The sequence below is a fragment of the Cariama cristata genome, unplaced genomic scaffold, assembly GCF_000690535.1.
Source record: "Cariama cristata isolate BGI_N322 unplaced genomic scaffold, ASM69053v1 scaffold18665, whole genome shotgun sequence".
NCBI classification, from domain to species: Eukaryota; Metazoa; Chordata; class Aves; order Cariamiformes; family Cariamidae; genus Cariama; species Cariama cristata.
In genome coordinates, this window is record NW_009615990.1 from 7,352 (window position 1) to 25,187 (window position 17,836).

The window sequence follows — 17,836 nt, forward strand, 5'->3', positions numbered from 1 at the left end:
GAAATCTTTCTTCTGCTAGAATACATGCTAGAGCACATTTTTTAAAAAAAATAAAAAGGCAATATCCTAAGCTCTCACTATAGAGATGCTTGATCAATGAACTATATAGAAAGGAGTCAGGTTTAGGCACACACATGAAAGGTATTGTTAGAGAATTACAGGGTTTTGTTTGTTTGAATACAGCTACCTGCAGAAAGTGCAGGTGTAGGAAGAGAGACTACAATGCAACCAAGAAGAAGAAATGAAAAAACTCAGTTGTCTACAAAACTCTTCTTTTTTGTGGGTTAGCAGTTCAGTCACCAGTCTGTCCAGGTATTTCACAGCTGTGAAACTGAAAATTTTATGTGCATTCACTTGCAGCCAAACCATGCTAAGAGTTCACCAAGAAAATAATCTTTGGGTATTAGTCACAATAGAACACGGGCTGAATCAATTTTTCCTCCTACAGTGAAGACTGTATAGCCTAATCCTAAAACACACAGAGCTGAAAATATTTCAAACACTATGGGCAGATGCAGCAATACTGGGCTTTCAACCCATTATCCCCATAGCATTTCCCTGACCGTTCTCTCACCTCCAGGGCCAGATTCCAATCTGTGCAGTAGATATAGTACTGCCACTTACCTCGAAAAAAACCACTACTGTGCTTTTTCCAAGCTCTGATGCAAATCTGGCCCCAAGAATACGTGAGACACTTATAATCATACGAATGTTTTCATCACAGCATGGAAATAATTAGACTTGGAAAATCCAGCCTACTGTTGCTGTAGGGTAAATTGAAACAAGAAGAGAATTTGGTAGCTTGTTCAAAAAGATTAGAAAGTGAATGTACAGCTATATTGAAGAACAAGAGCTGTTTAAGTGAAGTGGAACACAAACTCTTGAGCATGTTGGACTGAGATAGATGATAAAAAAACCAGTCTGGCACTCACAGAAGTACAGCAATATCTTTAGACAAACACTGAAACCAGAAGACAAAGGATAAGATTAAACAAGACAGTATTTCAGCTGGATCTCTTTCCCACCCCAACCCATAATCAGGTAAGAGTCAGTCCCAATATGACACATCAGAGATATCTTGGAAGCTGAGGATACTAAAGCTAACATAATAGTTCATTTCAGTCTCTGAATTATATATTAAACTTATTACTGATTAACTTTTCCATGCCTCCATTCTTCCCAGCCTACTACTGTCAAAACTGCTACCCTTATTAAATGAGCAGACAGGTGTTTTACATAAAAGTTATTAATCAGATTTGAAGCAATTTAAAAGTTAACATAACACTGGCTTCCACCAGATTTCCAAAACGAGTCCCTGAAAAAAACTTAAGCTGAAGTGAAACAAACGAGTTGTTATTTCACTGTAAAAGAATTAATGCCAGATAAGCCAAGAGATGCTGAAAGAGAATGCTTTAGAGTTCCTCTGGTGACATAAGCACATATTTCCTGAACTCTATGTGAGAAAGCTGTGAAATAAACAATTCCAGCAGTAAAATGAATGTTAGTACATTCACTGTCATCACCTCACTGTTATCACTGCAAGTAGGTCTGAATGTGAGGGGTATGTGGTAATTTCTGTATTAAAGCAACCAGAACACACTATCATGTTATTATTAACATACTTTGTAACTAGAAAAACATCTCTTCGTTCTTTGTTCAGCCCCCTCCAAACTGAAGAAACCTCCCTAGTACTTCTCAGAGACTACTAATATTCTTAAGAAGAAACAGGGTTATTAAAAGAAAATGTGTGGTGGATCATGAGGCCTTTCTCATGATCTCAATAGCATGCTGGGGATTTCTTCAAAGTTACTTAAAATATGTAAATCATTATAAATCACAAGTTCTATTATTTTATCGGTTCGGTGAACACAAGCAGACAAAAGAACACTGCAACAGTATCTGATGATTCTTCTCCTCTGCCCATTTTGAAAGATGTTCATCTACCTAATACCACCCAACATACTTCGTTCTAATAGAGCTTATGCATACAAACAAGAAAGAAGCTCCTACCTTGGATTAATCTTTGCTTCTTCCATCATTTTCTTGAAATCCTCCTTGGCCTGCATGATTTTGTTTTTCTTCTCCTTGCGCTCCTCTTCTGCTCGAGTTTTCACATACTGATCAAATACCTACAGAAACACCAGTCACCAACATAAAATATACACACCTGAAGCCACAAAAGCTCTAGGCAAGAGCAAGGAAAAATGGCATTTCTTTCCTTTTCTCCTTTTTCCTTTCCTCTCACCACAGAGCCAACATAGATGAGGTAGAAAGAGGAGATAGAGACCTGTGCGGAAGTTTTACACGTTCATGTTAACATTTTTCTAGGTTTTCTATGTTTAAGACAGCAGACCCTGTATTCTTGAAGCTTTCCATTTCCCTACCTCCATTTGAGGAAAAGCTTCTGGAGTGATATCTTGCTTAACAATAAAAACGCACTTTAGTTTTTCCCCTAACCGTTTTTTAATTTTTTTAATAAATAGATTATTCATTATGTCAGTATTTTAAGAGATACTGACAATTCTCACCATTTCATTCAGGTTTTGGGTACTCTCTGTATGCATACAACTTTCACTGTGTTAAAATATTAGATCTTCCCACCACAGGGAAAAATAAAAACTATAAACTCACTTATTTTCTTGCTGGCTTCTTCTGTTTCCAGACAAACTCTAATCATAACAAAAATCCCCTGCAACACTGATTAGTCTGGAAAGTTAGCAGGAACAAAAATATCAGACTGAGAACTTAGACAAAGCCTGTAGTAGCTGTGTCTGGATGTGGAGTGAATTTAGCTTCTCTTTTACCTGTTTTCTTTCTTTCGGGTTGAGAAGTAAGTAACGAGGATCAAAAACTATCTTGTGAAGCTCTTTCTCCCATGTTGAAAAAGCAGAGACCTTTAATTAAAGAAAGTCAGATTTTAACTAATGGTCAAGTTTCCTCAAATATACAGAAGTTGTACAGTTTTGCTTAAAAACTATAGGACATCTGATGAAAATAGGAAAACATCCTGAATTTTTCCTCACTAGTAGATGGCGGAGGTTCCCATAGCAAGTTTCAACACTAACTGGCTCTGAAAACTTCTAAATAATAACACAAGCTTAATTACTACTACTAAGTGCCATTTTTTTAAAAAGTACGTCATAAGAAAGCCTTGAGATTCTATGTTCTCATAACCCATGCTGGCTCTATACCTTTTTTTAAAGGTTATGAGCGTAAACAGTTCTGCTGCCAAAGAGATTAATTTAAACATGTTCGAGCTCATCTTAAATAAGCTTTATTAAAACTATCCCATAAAATCCAGTCATTGAAACTAAGTGAAAGCTGCACAGGCAGCTAGAACTACTTCCATTTTTAAAGTTACTATATAAACTTATATTCTAATAGCCTAATTTATCTATCAAAAGCAATTGGTATCAAGCAGATTTCAAATTTAGATAACTAAAAGCAGAAAGTCTCCCATTTAAGGCTTTTCTCACGTAGGAACATTTCCAAAAACATTAAGGATGCATTCAGTTTGTGTGTCCTATTTATTTTCAATGGCAGCTTTCAACGAGGTAATTACTTTACTTGGAAAAAAAGTTAAAAATCGATCTGTCTTGATGCTGTTTAATTTCAGTTACTTAGAAATCAAAATTTTGCTAGAACTGTAACATTCTTTGAAATATGGAGTCTTGTACCAACTACACCCATTAACCAGAGGAAGGATGAGATTGTTTTCCTTACATAAAGCCCCGCACGTTCTGAATTTACTGAGAATTGAGACCTCTGCCTGAGCCTGCCCCTCCCTCTCTCCCCTTCTCACATACACACACTGATTTCTCTGACCCCTCTTTCTAGAAGCATGTCCTTGAATTGTTTCATCCGAGCCTCCAGAGGGACAATGGCTCTCTCTCGAGCAGCTTTAATTTCAGCTTCCATAGCAGCCTCCTTCTCTGAATCAATATCTTTGTTATCATCTTTCCTGAAAAAAATTAAAACATGCAGTACAACTTGATAAGCAGCAGTAGGTTAGAAATTGAATGACACCAGGATAGAACAGACATAACCAATTGCTTCAGAAGCATAGGCTTACAAATCATGAAAGCCGTTCTTTGAGACTTGGATATGAATGCTTTCATACTGAAAGAGCTCAAGAATCAAGGTATTCTCAGTAACTTCAGTGCCAACAAATGACTCCAAGAAGTTAGCACATTCTGGTTGTATTCAATGGTCTCACCAGATGTGCAATAGATTTTATATTAACTGCACTAATTTTCTTATCTCCTGTTCAAGACCATGAGGCCCTGCGAAAAGACAATGGCTACGGGAGTTAGTTCAAATTGAGAATACCTTACAACCGTTACAACAGAAAATGCTGTAACACAGGTGATACATTCATCCACCAAAGCATTTCTGGAAAAAAATACGCTGTTTGTTGATTTATGTTTACTAAGAGCAAATGTGCTTTTTCCCAAAAAAACTCAAAGCCCTAACTGCTGACAACTTCATGATCATCCATAAGAGTACACAATAACAAATAAAATGGTAAAACTACTTTTAAAACAGTGCATGTAAGTAACTCAGAATGAAGTGACACATATCCCTTCCAATAGGCAAAACAGACCAAAAGACCTCAACAAAACTCCTAAACCTTTATAATAGAGTGAAAACTGAGTAATCACTATGATAATCTAGATGGCTGGATTTTTTTGCAACAGAATCTTGTGCACAGAAATTAACAAGCTAGATAAACAAGCAAACTATTTAAGATAAACTGCGCTCAAAATATTCCTTGGATTCACCAACTTATACCATTTATTTTATTCTGAATTATTTCCAAAGTAGATACTGTTTCCTCTATACATGAATTTCAGCTCTCAGAAATAGCAAAAACTTGAGCTGCTAAAGTAAAATAGCAGAAAGCTGACGACTGTGTTCACCAATTCTATTAGTTACTGTTCTACTCTGCTGAATACTACAGTATACACACTGCTCAGATGAAAAACTTTGGTTATTTTATCTACACAGACCACTTAACTATTGAAAAAGCAAACTTACTTGCGCTTTTTAATTTTAATAGGTTCATCTTCATTTGCTTCCTCTGTAGATTCATGCTCTTCTCTAACTGTAACAGATTTCAATAATACTTTAGATTTTATATTTATGAGAAGTTTGTAGTTTAGAAATGAAGCCTTGAGTAAAAACAGAGGACAATGTGTGCGGCAATAATGTATTCTGACACAGGAAGATACATGCTTTTCAGTCACTTTCAGAATAACACTATCAGAATTTGGTAGCACCACTACTGGACTTGTGGACAACTTTGGATTTAAAACAACAAACACTGACCTCTTATTTCCAGGGAAAAAAAAACTCAGGCTGAACAGTCTAATGAAGCACATTTGGATCTCCTGATTACCTACTTGCACTTTGCTCTCCTACAACTACCAAGCCCACGTGTCATCTCAGGATCATTTACTAGAACTCATGCCAGAAAGAAGCCTCATCTCAGCAGCCTCTTGAATGTTATCTGCTCTTGGTAGCTGTTTCCAAAACCGTATTCCAGTTGATGTTCTCTAAGTTAAATTCTCTTTTGAGAGCGCCCATTTGTACATTATGATTACTCTTTTCTGGCCCTCAAATTTCTTTTTGTTATAAAAGCACACACAGTCCCTTTTTTAGTCAGAAAAATTGTGGGTTTTTTTCAGCCTGTTGGCATTTAGAAAAAAATTAACTTTGTTAATATCTACTTTCTTCAACAGACAGTTTTTTCCCCCCAAAGGCCTCTATAAATCTGCATTCCCACCAGCCACCTTAAATTCCAAGCTATATACATTTTTCAATAGGTCCATATTTTTCTCTCACTTATTTAAATTTTACTAGCTTTGGAAATCAACATAAAATAAGTGATAAATTATATTCAGACTTCTTAAGAAGGCAGTAAGATTGCTCTTACTAAGTTTTTTTCCTTCCTCCATTCCTTTTTTATGAGGAGGTTCTTGAATAATTTTGTCCACATCAGCTCTTCCAATTAGGTCATCTGGTCGGTCCCACATTGAAAGACGAGTGGTAGGGTTATAGAAGAAAACACGCTCATCACCAGTCCACACCACACACCTAGAAATTTAACAGTCAGACAGGAAGTCTTGTATTATTTTTGTCTTCATTCATTCTGTATACCTGTTACCATATTCAAAGACTGAAGCAAGCATAATGGTCACAGACAGATCTAGGTTATGCATACTGCACAACTACCAGACATTCCTACTGTCCAAATGGGATACTGCATTATTGCTTTTCACTGCTAGCAGATTTGGAACGCAATTTTAAAAATGGTTTTATCAGGAGCTGCAGTGTACTCAGTTTTTCTCTAGAAAAATGTTTTAGACAGCTGAATCAGATTTTTTGGATAAAACGTACCTCATGTCTTCAATGTCCCACAAAGTATGCGAAAAAGCAACCTAATGAACTTGCAAGAATTTTATAAATGACAGGATGAAAGAACCACAGAGATAATTTGAAGGGAGACAGTTTTAAATATCAAACATCATTTAAAAAGCATCGATGGCTAAACTGCAAAAATTAAAACAATATCCCTTTCCCATCAGTAAGGTTTTTACCTTGGTCATCCAAACACACAAAGATGATTTACATAGAACAGAGGAACAGTAACCTCATCACAACACTATACACATATGCACCTGATGAGTATCTATGCCAAGCAAAAAAAAAAAGATACCACCACCAAACAGGGTTGTGTGTTTTGGCCAGCAGCCACACCTATTCATTCCCCAAGGCACAGGGGCAAAAGAAGTCCAAGATATTTTTTTTCAGCCAGTATTTCATACCAGATCAGGAAGAATCAGCAGCAGATGAAGGGGGCTGGGATATGAAATCTATATTGGTAACATAACTTGTAGGACTGCCGTTAGCATGTGGTAGAAAGGCTATACACACACCACTGAACATCTTAAGTACTGGCACAGTATGAACAGCGCTGGCTGGAGAAATCCAATGTTATTTGATACAGAAGCATACCAAGAACAGGATCTTCACACACTATTACGTGTTCTAACTACCCAGCAACCTTTCTGGTGGCTGCAGGAAGTGATGTTTCAGTCCCAAAGTAGCAGGCCATATGGAAAATCGTTACCTACCATGGGGTTCCTGGAATAGGAGTTGTTGCAACTGGCTTGGCCTTCTGAGCTGCTTTTTCTTCTTCAGTCATTTCTTCCTCTTTTGGCTCCTCAAGGAAAAAAGAAGTTACAGGATTCAGGCAATGACAGCTAGTTTTATTATTATTATAAAGTAACTAACTTATTTTAAACAAGTAAATATATTTTGAAACAACGCTAACAAACAGCTCACAATTACGCTTCATCCATGCTTAAAACAGAAGCAGTGGAAGTTCAACAGTAACTGTTACTCAAAAATCTCAATTCAGAAACCCTCTAAGTGTTTACTTAACTTTTTCCTTCAATGAAACCTTATTTAAATGCCTTCCTAGAACTGCATGGATCCTTGAATCAAGGCCTGAATACAGAGGCAAGGGTGTAGTTTCTCACAACGAAATGTTGATTTATTCTAAAAATTAATTAAGTTGAAAATGAGACACAGAGTAGGAAACAGGCAAAAATCTGCAATAACCTTTGTAGCAGAAATAAGCGAACTAGCAACCACCTCAGAAGTAAACAGGGTAGAGTGGTAATAAAGATCAGTAAATGAACTCTGTGCTTTTGCCTAATAAGCTACACTGAAGTTCACAGAAATCAGTATAAAAACTTTAATTTTTATTCGAACACCTTAGCATCTTCAAGAACTATGCTTTCTCAGCACAACAACATGCCTCATACATGAAAAGTTAACTCATACACTGTATTTTTCTTTTAAATGTCCCTGTTTTCTTATGTTTAAAAAAAAAAAAAAGGAGGGGGTGAAAAAAGCTATGAGTTCAAAAAGGAAGGCTTTCAAAATCATCCCAGGAATTTAAGAACTCAAATTACTAACAATGTCTCCTGTCAATATGTCTGGTCTACAGATGCATCCACATCTGTAGGATGTAGGATTCAAAATGGTGATACTGACTATTTGGTTGCAAGGTCTTTTACCTCTTTTATAAGTTCTTTTATAGGTTCTTCTTTTGGCTCTTCTTCTTCTGTCTCCATTGGTAAAGGTTCCTCCGTAGGTTCTTTAATTGGATCTTTAATCTTCTCTTCCATTTTTTCTAAATAAAGATAGAATTTTCCTTAGTATTATTAAGAAACCATTAAAAATAAACTTGTTGTGGTTCTATATCAGTATGATTTTCCAAGCACAACAGCAAAACAAAACTTATATTTAATGTATTTTCACCACTCTCTGTCCTTCTTGGGCTTTACAGTATCTACTTATAAAGATGTGATTATCTCCTGTACCAAGATCTATTTGGCACAGGAAAATGAAATACTGTAAGGCAGCCTGTTATATTAAAAAGCTAAAGTGTACCAACGTAAATAACTGAAACACCACCAAAAATATCAACCAACAGTTGCAACCAACAGTGCAACACTAAAGACCACTTTCAGATTTGAAATGCCATTGACAAAAAAAAAGAAAAATCAGAGAAAATTCATGGAGGATCATCTGAGGATTGCTCTGCACCCATTTAAAAAAATTATAAAAGTGTATAAACTTTACTGAGAAATTGGTATTTGCTATTTTAGATGTTTTCACGTCAGCAAAAAGAAGACCTATTATTTAAACCTGAATTATTAGAAAGACAAGTATTACTTAAACTAGCTAACTGTGTAAGTGTTCTGTATTTGTCTAAGTAAAGATTTCTTGTAACTGAAAAATTCAGCAGACAATAAAAAGAACTATTTGAGTCCGACTGGATTGGTTTTCCCAAAAGATTTTATAAACTGAGTAAGAGCCACAGGATTTTTGCCCCTTCTTCCTTATTTATGATACAAGAAAAATTTCCCTCCAACCTAACAGCACCCATAGATATAACCTGGATTCAAATAAACACAAGTGACAGAATATGACCAGAATATAACTTAGGGATGCAGACATGGGGACGTAATTTATTTTTCGTTATTTTCCAAACCTGTTCGGCTAGTTAGTTTTTGAAGATCTGAAATTTAGCATTTCAGTGATCTTCATTCTTTCCTGGTTTACAATCTTTAGAATAACTGAATTTTCCCCTCACTTTCTATCTTTCTGCAATTGGGATCTTCTCAAGTACTTTCTACTGGACTGTAAACACGCATTTACCCAAGTGTCACAGGATTTGGAAGCAACTCAAGAACCAAATACTTTTACAATACAGTGGGAAACAAAGAAACTGCAACTTTCAGACTCAAGACCAACTCAAATGGCTACTTATAATCAGGATTTCGAAGTATTCTTAAGCAAGGTAAGGGATTAGAAATATTCTCGTTCACATTTTCAAACACAACCATTAATGGTCTAAGCAACCTTGCCGAGTGTACAGTTATATTAAAGAAAAAAAAAAGGTACCTTTTTCTTTCAGTTCTTGGGGTTTTTCCCATGTTGATTCCAAAGTCCTATTGTTATAATAGTAAGTCTTTCCATCTGCTGTTTTGTACTCTGTCCACTCAGAGACTGATGTTGCTCCAGCCAATGTAGCAGGTGAAGCGGCAATAGCAACCTGAGGATGGATCATAGGTACAATAGGAGGGGCCATGCCTGGCAAGACACCTGTATAAAGAAGGCAAAAACAAAAAAAAGAAAAGTAAGTGACAATGAAGTACCTAAGAACCAAAACCTAGCACTTTACTGACTTAATTTACAAATAATCAACTTATATAAGTAAATATAAAGATTGTTTTCAAAATTAAGTTGGAAAGCAATGCAGTTACTAAATTTCCTTCCTATGTTTTACAATCAGTAATGCCCATATTACCAGGCAAGTTAGATAGCTTTTTATTTTAATTAATGTATAATTCTGCACAGCACAAAGCTTGTTAGTTTTCAGACGTTTGCTTTAATACTTCAAAATTAAGTGCTCTATTTAAAAAGTCTTTATTAGATTGCTATAATACATAATTATTTTTTTAAAAAAATATAATTCACTGTTTAATTATGCTGTCATTTTAAGATATTCCTATTGCTCTTGAAAAAAAGATGGTGGTTTGAATTTGAGCCATATAATATGGAGCAGAACTCTGATAAATATTAAATCTTGACTTAAAAAAAGTTAACATCAATTCAGAGTCTTGGATAAAAACTGAAGAGAATGAAATAATTTCAGATTGTGTGATGGTTTTGTTTAGTACTGCAGACCGATTGGAAAAAACATTTTATTCACATCCTAAAGCAAAATGGCAAACAAATATCGAAAGATAAGAAAGCCAGAATGTTACATTATCCTATTATTTCTCTACTCATCCCAACAAAATGGGTATACTGAACATATTTTGAATGAGAAGTTCTAGAAAAATAGATTGGCTAGGACTAGAACTACAAGATCATAATTTTGAGCCTTTAATATTTATATGAAAAAGTCTACCTTTTAAATAATGGAAAAGCACACATTATACATTGCCATGAAGTATTCTCAGTAAGTGATTTTTCTTAAATCCACAATTTGAAAAATGAGAATTTATACTAAGACGCACATACACGCACACCAACATGCGAGCACAGTCATGTCACTATACATGTGGAAGTAGGAAAAACAAAAATCCACACACAAGAAACTAATAACTAAGAAGTATGGGCATGAAGAGATTCACAGTTATTACAGAACTCAATGATTACAGAAAATTGTACTGGATTTTTTGTATAAAATAAGCTAACACTAACAGTTATTTGGGAAAGTTATTTCCTGGCCAAATATGATATTTGCATTTATACTGGTTTTGAAAATAAAGTATATATATTCATTCAATTGGGGAAGCAAATAAATAAATGATAAACAACAACATTCACTACCATGCCAACTTACAGACAAAACGAACTAAGATGGTTTTGAAAATTACCGGTCTTGGTGGTAGCGACTGTCTTTACATACGGGCAGCTGACTATTTGCATCATTGCTACACCTGTAAAATGGATAAGCAAGCATGTTGGAAAGCTGCCATTGTACGTCAGCTACCACTGGGAGTCTGGATGCTACAGATTTCTGCTATAATTTGGAATGCCATTTTGAGCTGGCAAAGAGAAAGCCTCCCAGCAAGAAAATGTGAATTATTTTTGCTCCAACATTTTATTCCAGATCAAATAGAAAACTAATTTTAAGCCGCAGCAACAGTTTCTGCCTACATTAAACCAGCTGTTTAGCAAATTACTGGGATGTCATTAAAAAGAAAAAAGGTATTTCAGTGAACACTCAGGGGTTTAAGTTCATCCAAGGGGGAACTCAGCTCTCCTTGTAGGGCTGTACCATGGGAAGTTACTCTACTAATGGTGCTGCTTTCCACTGATAGCCTTTGCTCAGACAGATCAGGGGAGCAGCAACAAAGTGAAACTAGCGGTCTTTGCTATTTTCACTCTGCTGCTGCATTTAGAAAGCAGTGGTAAGAGTAGAAGGACTAGCAAGGCGTGGCAGGGTGAAAGCCAAGTTCAACCCAGAGGGAAAGCTGAGGTTATGAGGCTCATTACGGAAAGACTGGAGGTGAAAGAAGGGGAGAGAAAAGAAAGAGAAGCAATGAAGCTACAAACAGAGGTACACAAAGCTGCACTAGGTCAGTGGCAGCGAATATTTTCTTTATTTTCCATTATCAAGAATGTCATAAGCTGAAAAATGCTCTAAGCAGCATAACTAGCCCTCAAAAAGGTAGCATCATGCACTGTTCTGCTCTCCAGCTCATTAAGAAATGACATAGAAAGGCCACAAAGAGGAAAGCATCTCATCCTCTTCAATTACATGAAAAATTCAGTAGGAAGCTAGACAAGGGTAAGGGGAATGTATTTCCAAAAACCTTCATTTTAGGGTGCAGAAGGAAACTGTAGAAGTTCTCTCTACATTGGTCCAGTCTGGACACTCAGAAACTTCCCCTTAAATGGTTTCAATTCATCATCTGAGGTTGGAAATCCTCCAGCACAAAGTGAAATTAAACCCCTGTGTTTACAAGCAAAGTACTTTGTATTTTTTGTTAGAGATCTAGTACAGAAAGCATACAAAAATACTGCCAATTTATTTAAAAATATTTGTGAGAAGACAGAATTGTAATGTTCTTTAATAATAATTTCAATTAAAGAATTCAAAACTAGTTTTATAAAAAAAAGTATGAATTGAGACACAAAAACATTGACTCAAACAGCACTGAATGAAGTGTTTGTCTAAATTTGCACAGGGGGGAGGTTCATGCTATGAACTTGAAAATGAATCTGAAAATTCGTTTTGTTAAGGAAGTTACAGCATGTCTTAAAACTGGTTCAACATAAACAACGCCATCTGCGGGATCACTGAAATTAGAGATACTGCAGTGCAGGTAAGACTAGTAAACACCCAAGCTGTTTCCTCTGCCAAGTTCAAACATAACTAACTTTTAACGTATGAATTAAGAGAAAGCAGACTTACTTTTTAAGATCTGAGATTATAAGATATCACTAATCAACTCCTCCATTGTTCCGTCTTACTATAGTATAATACAGAAATTAACTTTGAAATCACTTGACAATGGTATTGTTCAGCTCCGTAACTTGAAAGCAATCTGGTTGATATTATATCTAGTGCCGAAAGCCCCAAACATCTACACAGTAAAACTCTGTATGCCTTTTTAACTTCACTTTATACTGTCATGGAGTAATTTTGACTTCTCTTTTGCTTCTTATTACTGTAAAATATTTTAAAGGTTTCCTTTTCTTTCACAGTGTTTATAAACCACTACAACCAACTCAAGCCAGAATTAACTGAAAGTAGACTGATTTTATTCTGTAATCAGGTAAAATGACAAATTAGACTCATTAGTGGAAGGACACATTTTACTGGTAGGTATCCTTCCTATGTATTACGGATTCACCCAAAAGGCTCATCTCTCTGGGAGAACAGAAGAGGCTAGATCTAAAGACTTGCTGCCAGTAAAGTTCTGAAAAAAATAATTTTCAAAAACGAGTTTAAGAAGATCTTGTTCTGTCTTTCCTTCTGTATTGCACTACTCACAAAACTTTTTGACTGAGAGCTTAGAAAAAAAAACCAACCCAAGCACACACTCCAGTGTATCCATTTTCACTGGCACTCTTCTCTACTGCTTTGACCATCCACATTTTACCTGAGAGTTCACACTCAAGTAGATAATTATATCCTTCAAAGGTACATAAGGACCCTCCACTCTATGCTGATCCCTTGCTGGCAATGTCAGAAATTGCAGTTAAGAATGTTCAGCTGACCACCTTTAAGGCTTAACCCTTTTTATTGTTCTTCCAAACCTCACAAATATACAGACATCAGAATTCTCCCTCCATCCTTTATCCATTTTTTGTTCAGCCTTGAATATCAAGTTCAGAACAGGTTTTTTTTTTTTCCGCTGTCTTAAAACAATGACTACTACACTGCGATTTCCTTTTCAAGCAAATTACAGATTAAAGTAGCTTAGCTCAGTTATTTTAGAAGACTATCTTAAAAGTAGAGGCAACTAAAAGCTGCTCCTCTCTTCTAGTTAACAGAACTAATGCCCATTTTAACTACTTTGATGCTAATATCCTTTATCAAAGAAGTGTTCTAAAGGATTACTTTTCACCTGACCAATTTGATGGAAGGTAAAGGCCTCCCTTCATATGCACTGGATCGATGTGTTAAAAGGACAGCAGGAAAGAAGTCACCTCACTCAGCTTGTACAGAGTCAAAAATATGAGGATGCTGCTCAGAGCTGCCTCTTTGTAATTCTTAATCAGAAAGTAACTTGTATCCAATAAAACTGCAATCTCAAACCTTCCTTTGCAACAGAAAATCATCAGCTCTTGGTACACATGCACACTGAAAAAACATTGATGACTGTTGTACTAGAACAGGAACTCAACCATATCCATGCAAATTGAAACATGGCATTTAAGCAGTCAGTGGCTTTAGCAGCCTCTTGGAAGGACCTCTGCAGCAATTACAAACTGCAGTCAAATCCAAAATTTTGCCAGCCTAAAAGTCTTTAAGTATCTAAATACTTTATAAAAACTTACGAAAATATGATTTACCCAGGAACCAGTGGGCTGCCATCTAAACTTTCTTCTCAATGATCCTTACATCTAAAGCCTATGACTAATAGCCTAGCATTTTGAATACCTTCATTATGGTCCTCAGTTTAAATCTCAATATTTTGCACACGCATTCAGCATCATACTTGATAGCTGCAAATCAAGAGAAGTGGAAACACCTAACATCATTCACGTATAATGTGTTTGAATGGCAATTTTTTCTGCTTATATATATTACTTTCTTTTAGTTTCTTTCAGCTATAATCCACGTCCTAATGAATATTTACTCAAAAGACTTAAGGTCTAAACCAAGCAAGTAGAAAAAAATTATAGCAATATTGCAATTAGTAAAATATAGTGCTACAATATTCTCAGAGCCACATACGGATTCTGTCTGGAAGCTTTTTTTTTTTTTAAATAGGATGACAAGATAGACCTGTGCCATAGATTAAGAAGAGTTTAGTACAATTCTTGTATTTTCCTATCATCTAAAAGGAAAAGGTTTACATGTTTAAACGCAGCTGTTTTCTGATATGTATATCAAAGAACTAGAAGTCAAAAAATGTCACGTTCTTTGTTAATTAAAAAGTCTGTCTGCTAACCCTGAATTCTTTGAAAAATACTCTGAGTGGAGAGGATTCAGGCAAGTTTCGTACACAGTGGACGCATGAGTGCAAACAAATTGACAACATGGACATGTAGCAGACAAGACAATTACAGTTTGCCAATTTACCTGGAAGTGGAATAGGCATGCCAGGAAGGGGGACACGAAATGGAGGTACCATTACTGGTGGAAAAGCAGGAATTGCTGCAGTTGGTTGAGGTACTGCATGAGGAACTGCAGGAGGCAATGTCTGTGGGACTGGCTGGGGTACAGTCTGCACAGGTGTAGCAGAAGGAGCAGAGGTTGAAACACTGACTGATGGTGTGGCAACTGAAACACCCGAACTCGGGGTCTGGTCTTGTGTGGTAGGTGCTGATAAAAAAAAAAAAAGCAAAGAACACCTTGTATCTTAGACACTACAATATATTTGCTGCAAACATACTGGTGCTCTGTTTCCCAACAGATGTTATATAAGCAGATATGCTTAGTTATAATCATCAGGAAGACACTCCTGGACAAAAAAAAAGAATTGCCTGCTCTGTAATATTAAATATTCACAAACAAAGTCAATTTCAAATTTTACTTTGTCCCACTCTTTACACCTAATAAGTCTCTACAGCAGTAGCAAGGGTGTATCAAAGGACAAATACAGCCTGAAATTAAATTCTACTCTGTATCCCTGTTCAGAAAAATACAAAGGGAATGTTACAGAGAGTTTCAAATAGAAAAAGGTTGTTCTTATGTTAAATGAACACAGGTTCTGCTTTTTAACAATAATGGCAGCAGCTTGTGCATGACAACAGTCTGTCTAAAACTATCCTTATTAAGCTGTGATCCAAGAATGGCAAAATGTCAATAAAAAAAGTGTAAATAAGCAAGGAAAAGGAAAGTACTTTTGTTCAGAAGCTGCAAGAACTTCCTTGGTCTTCAGTGCCTCCCAGTGGGAAAATACACTACTAGCATTCAATTCCATAATCCTTGCAGCATGACTGAAATCAGCACTTAACCAAGAATAGTGCTACGTGTCAAAGCACTGGCAAACAGGAACCAGAGACATGACTGATTAAACTTATTGACCAGCCTTGCAAATTTACACTGTAAGATTTGGTGGAGGGGAGGAGGAACTGTTGTAAAAATGAGCTCATTAAAAAAAAAAAACAAAACACACCACACCAACTTATGACCATATTCTATATGGGCATACTGTGCATTTTCTTCAGTACTTAATGACTACCAAAAGCATTCCCAGTAACATACCAGTATTAGCATATTAAAATAAAGATTTTTGATCTGTTGTTAAATGCTTCAGAAAGGGTGAAAGTTCTTAGCACTCCCTAAAATTTAGGGAAACAGAGCAGACAGTCAGTATGTGATTTGTTTTAAGACCTCAGTCAAATCAGTACCAGACAAGAATGAAGATCAGCCAGAAGTCCCAGGTTTTTTTTACAGGCCAAGTCTGAGAGTTACAAAATTATTTTAAATGATAAAATTTTAACGCCTAGGCACAGACACCAACAGTAACAGTTCTTGAAAGCAAAGACAGTTTAGCAGGTAGAACAGGTAGAAGTGGCACAGATTCTCAGCATTCGATATTAGGAAACTTTGCTTCAGAGAAGGTCCATAAAGTGCTATTCCAAAAGTAGGATCAGTTCTCAAAAGCCTAGCATTAGACCAGACTAACATTCACCTCCTACCTGATTCTTGTTACTCAGTAAAATAGTTAAAGTAGACCATATTTCAACAAAGCAGCTGAACACAGTACTAAGTTACCTTTCAAATTTCAGTGTGAACTGAAAGCATAATTTGAGGGTTACCTAAATTTGACTTCCTTTCATACACAGATCTCTGAAGTTTGGGTTAAATGGTGAGTTAAGCTTGACTTGTCTCACCTGTTACAGGAAAAAGATGAAGTAATTCCAGAGGATGCAACTATACACTACAGCTGGAGTTAGAACAGTTCAGCAACTGCTCGTCTTCTGCATACTCTTTGGCCTGACTCAGTGCACACATTTTCGCCAGCACAGCTACAATGATCAAGACTATCAAACAATAGGATTCCTGATCAGCATAAATAATGTGCTTTCAGTAGCCCTGCACGTAGACAGTAACACTAACCAAACTGTCCCTTAACATGCGTACCTTGCTTTGTTCATGCTATGTGATCTTACTCATTTGCTGTTGACACACTCACGTGCAAAGAGATCTACTGTACGTAATACACATCTCTATATAGATGCTCTGCACTAGAGGCATTTTGTTAGCATATATATGCCAAAGTATAGTATAAGTCACACTATTTATAATATATGCAGATACTATGTATAAACATGCATTATGTGCACGCTGCATAAATTCAGCCCCCTTTCCTGAGGTTCCCTCAGTTGGAAAGTCCTTAAAAGCAAAGGCTCAGCCCACGTAAACAGCAGTAATCTTCAGACTATTATTCAAAGGTCATGAGCGAACAATAATGGCTCTAAGGACTTTCTTCTTCCTCTTTTGTGCAACTCTAGCAAACAGGAACTTACAAGGCTTAGTCAGAAGAATAACGCTTATAAAAGTAATACACCAGAAGCAGCTCTATTCTGCAATCAACCCATTCTCCGCAGCCCAGGAGCAGCACTCAAAGATCCAGCCTCTTAAAGCAACAGATGCCATTTTGGAAACAAAGAGGAAATTGCTACAACTATAATTCCTACCTCAGATTAGCTTTCTTATGAAATACTTTTAAAAACATTTCAGCTTTATCTATAATCAAAAGGAAATGGATGCATAACAGCTTTGAGATGATGTGATAATAGGAGAAGAAAAATACACAAAGACCTAGAGAACTCTTTCAGATGGGGGGGCGGGTGGGGGGGGCAAAAAAAAAAAGAGGGTCCAATGCAAGGTTCCTCTGATTTAAATACTGTACTTAAAAGTCATACTTCACTTTATGTTCAAGCAACTTTTTCTGGGATACCATGTTTTTGCTGCCGTAATTCCCCACCACAGCATCCCCACCATCTGCTCCCCATGATCGCAAAGCTTGAGAAACCCTCAGTTACTCACTGGAAATCGTCTGTGAAACTGAAGTGGCTGTGGGTGGGGTAGAGGGTGTGGGGGGATGAGGAATCCAGG

General features: G+C 36.4%; 1 protein-coding gene across 1 annotated transcript in view; it reads right to left on the minus strand.

Annotated features, from left to right (window-relative positions):
* Positions 1 to 17,836, minus strand: part of TCERG1 (transcription elongation regulator 1) — a gene marked incomplete at its 3' end in the record, with an annotated part of 28,306 nt that overhangs the window by 6,383 nt on the left and 4,087 nt on the right. Inside the window, 11 exon segments of the mRNA XM_009700019.1 lie at positions 2,011 to 2,129; positions 2,805 to 2,894; positions 3,826 to 3,961; positions 5,038 to 5,104; positions 5,936 to 6,096; positions 7,137 to 7,225; positions 8,088 to 8,203; positions 9,481 to 9,681; positions 10,965 to 11,027; positions 14,849 to 15,091; positions 17,768 to 17,794. Of these exon segments, the coding sequence (XP_009698321.1) occupies positions 2,011 to 2,129; positions 2,805 to 2,894; positions 3,826 to 3,961; positions 5,038 to 5,104; positions 5,936 to 6,096; positions 7,137 to 7,225; positions 8,088 to 8,203; positions 9,481 to 9,681; positions 10,965 to 11,027; positions 14,849 to 15,091; positions 17,768 to 17,794 (1,312 nt within the window).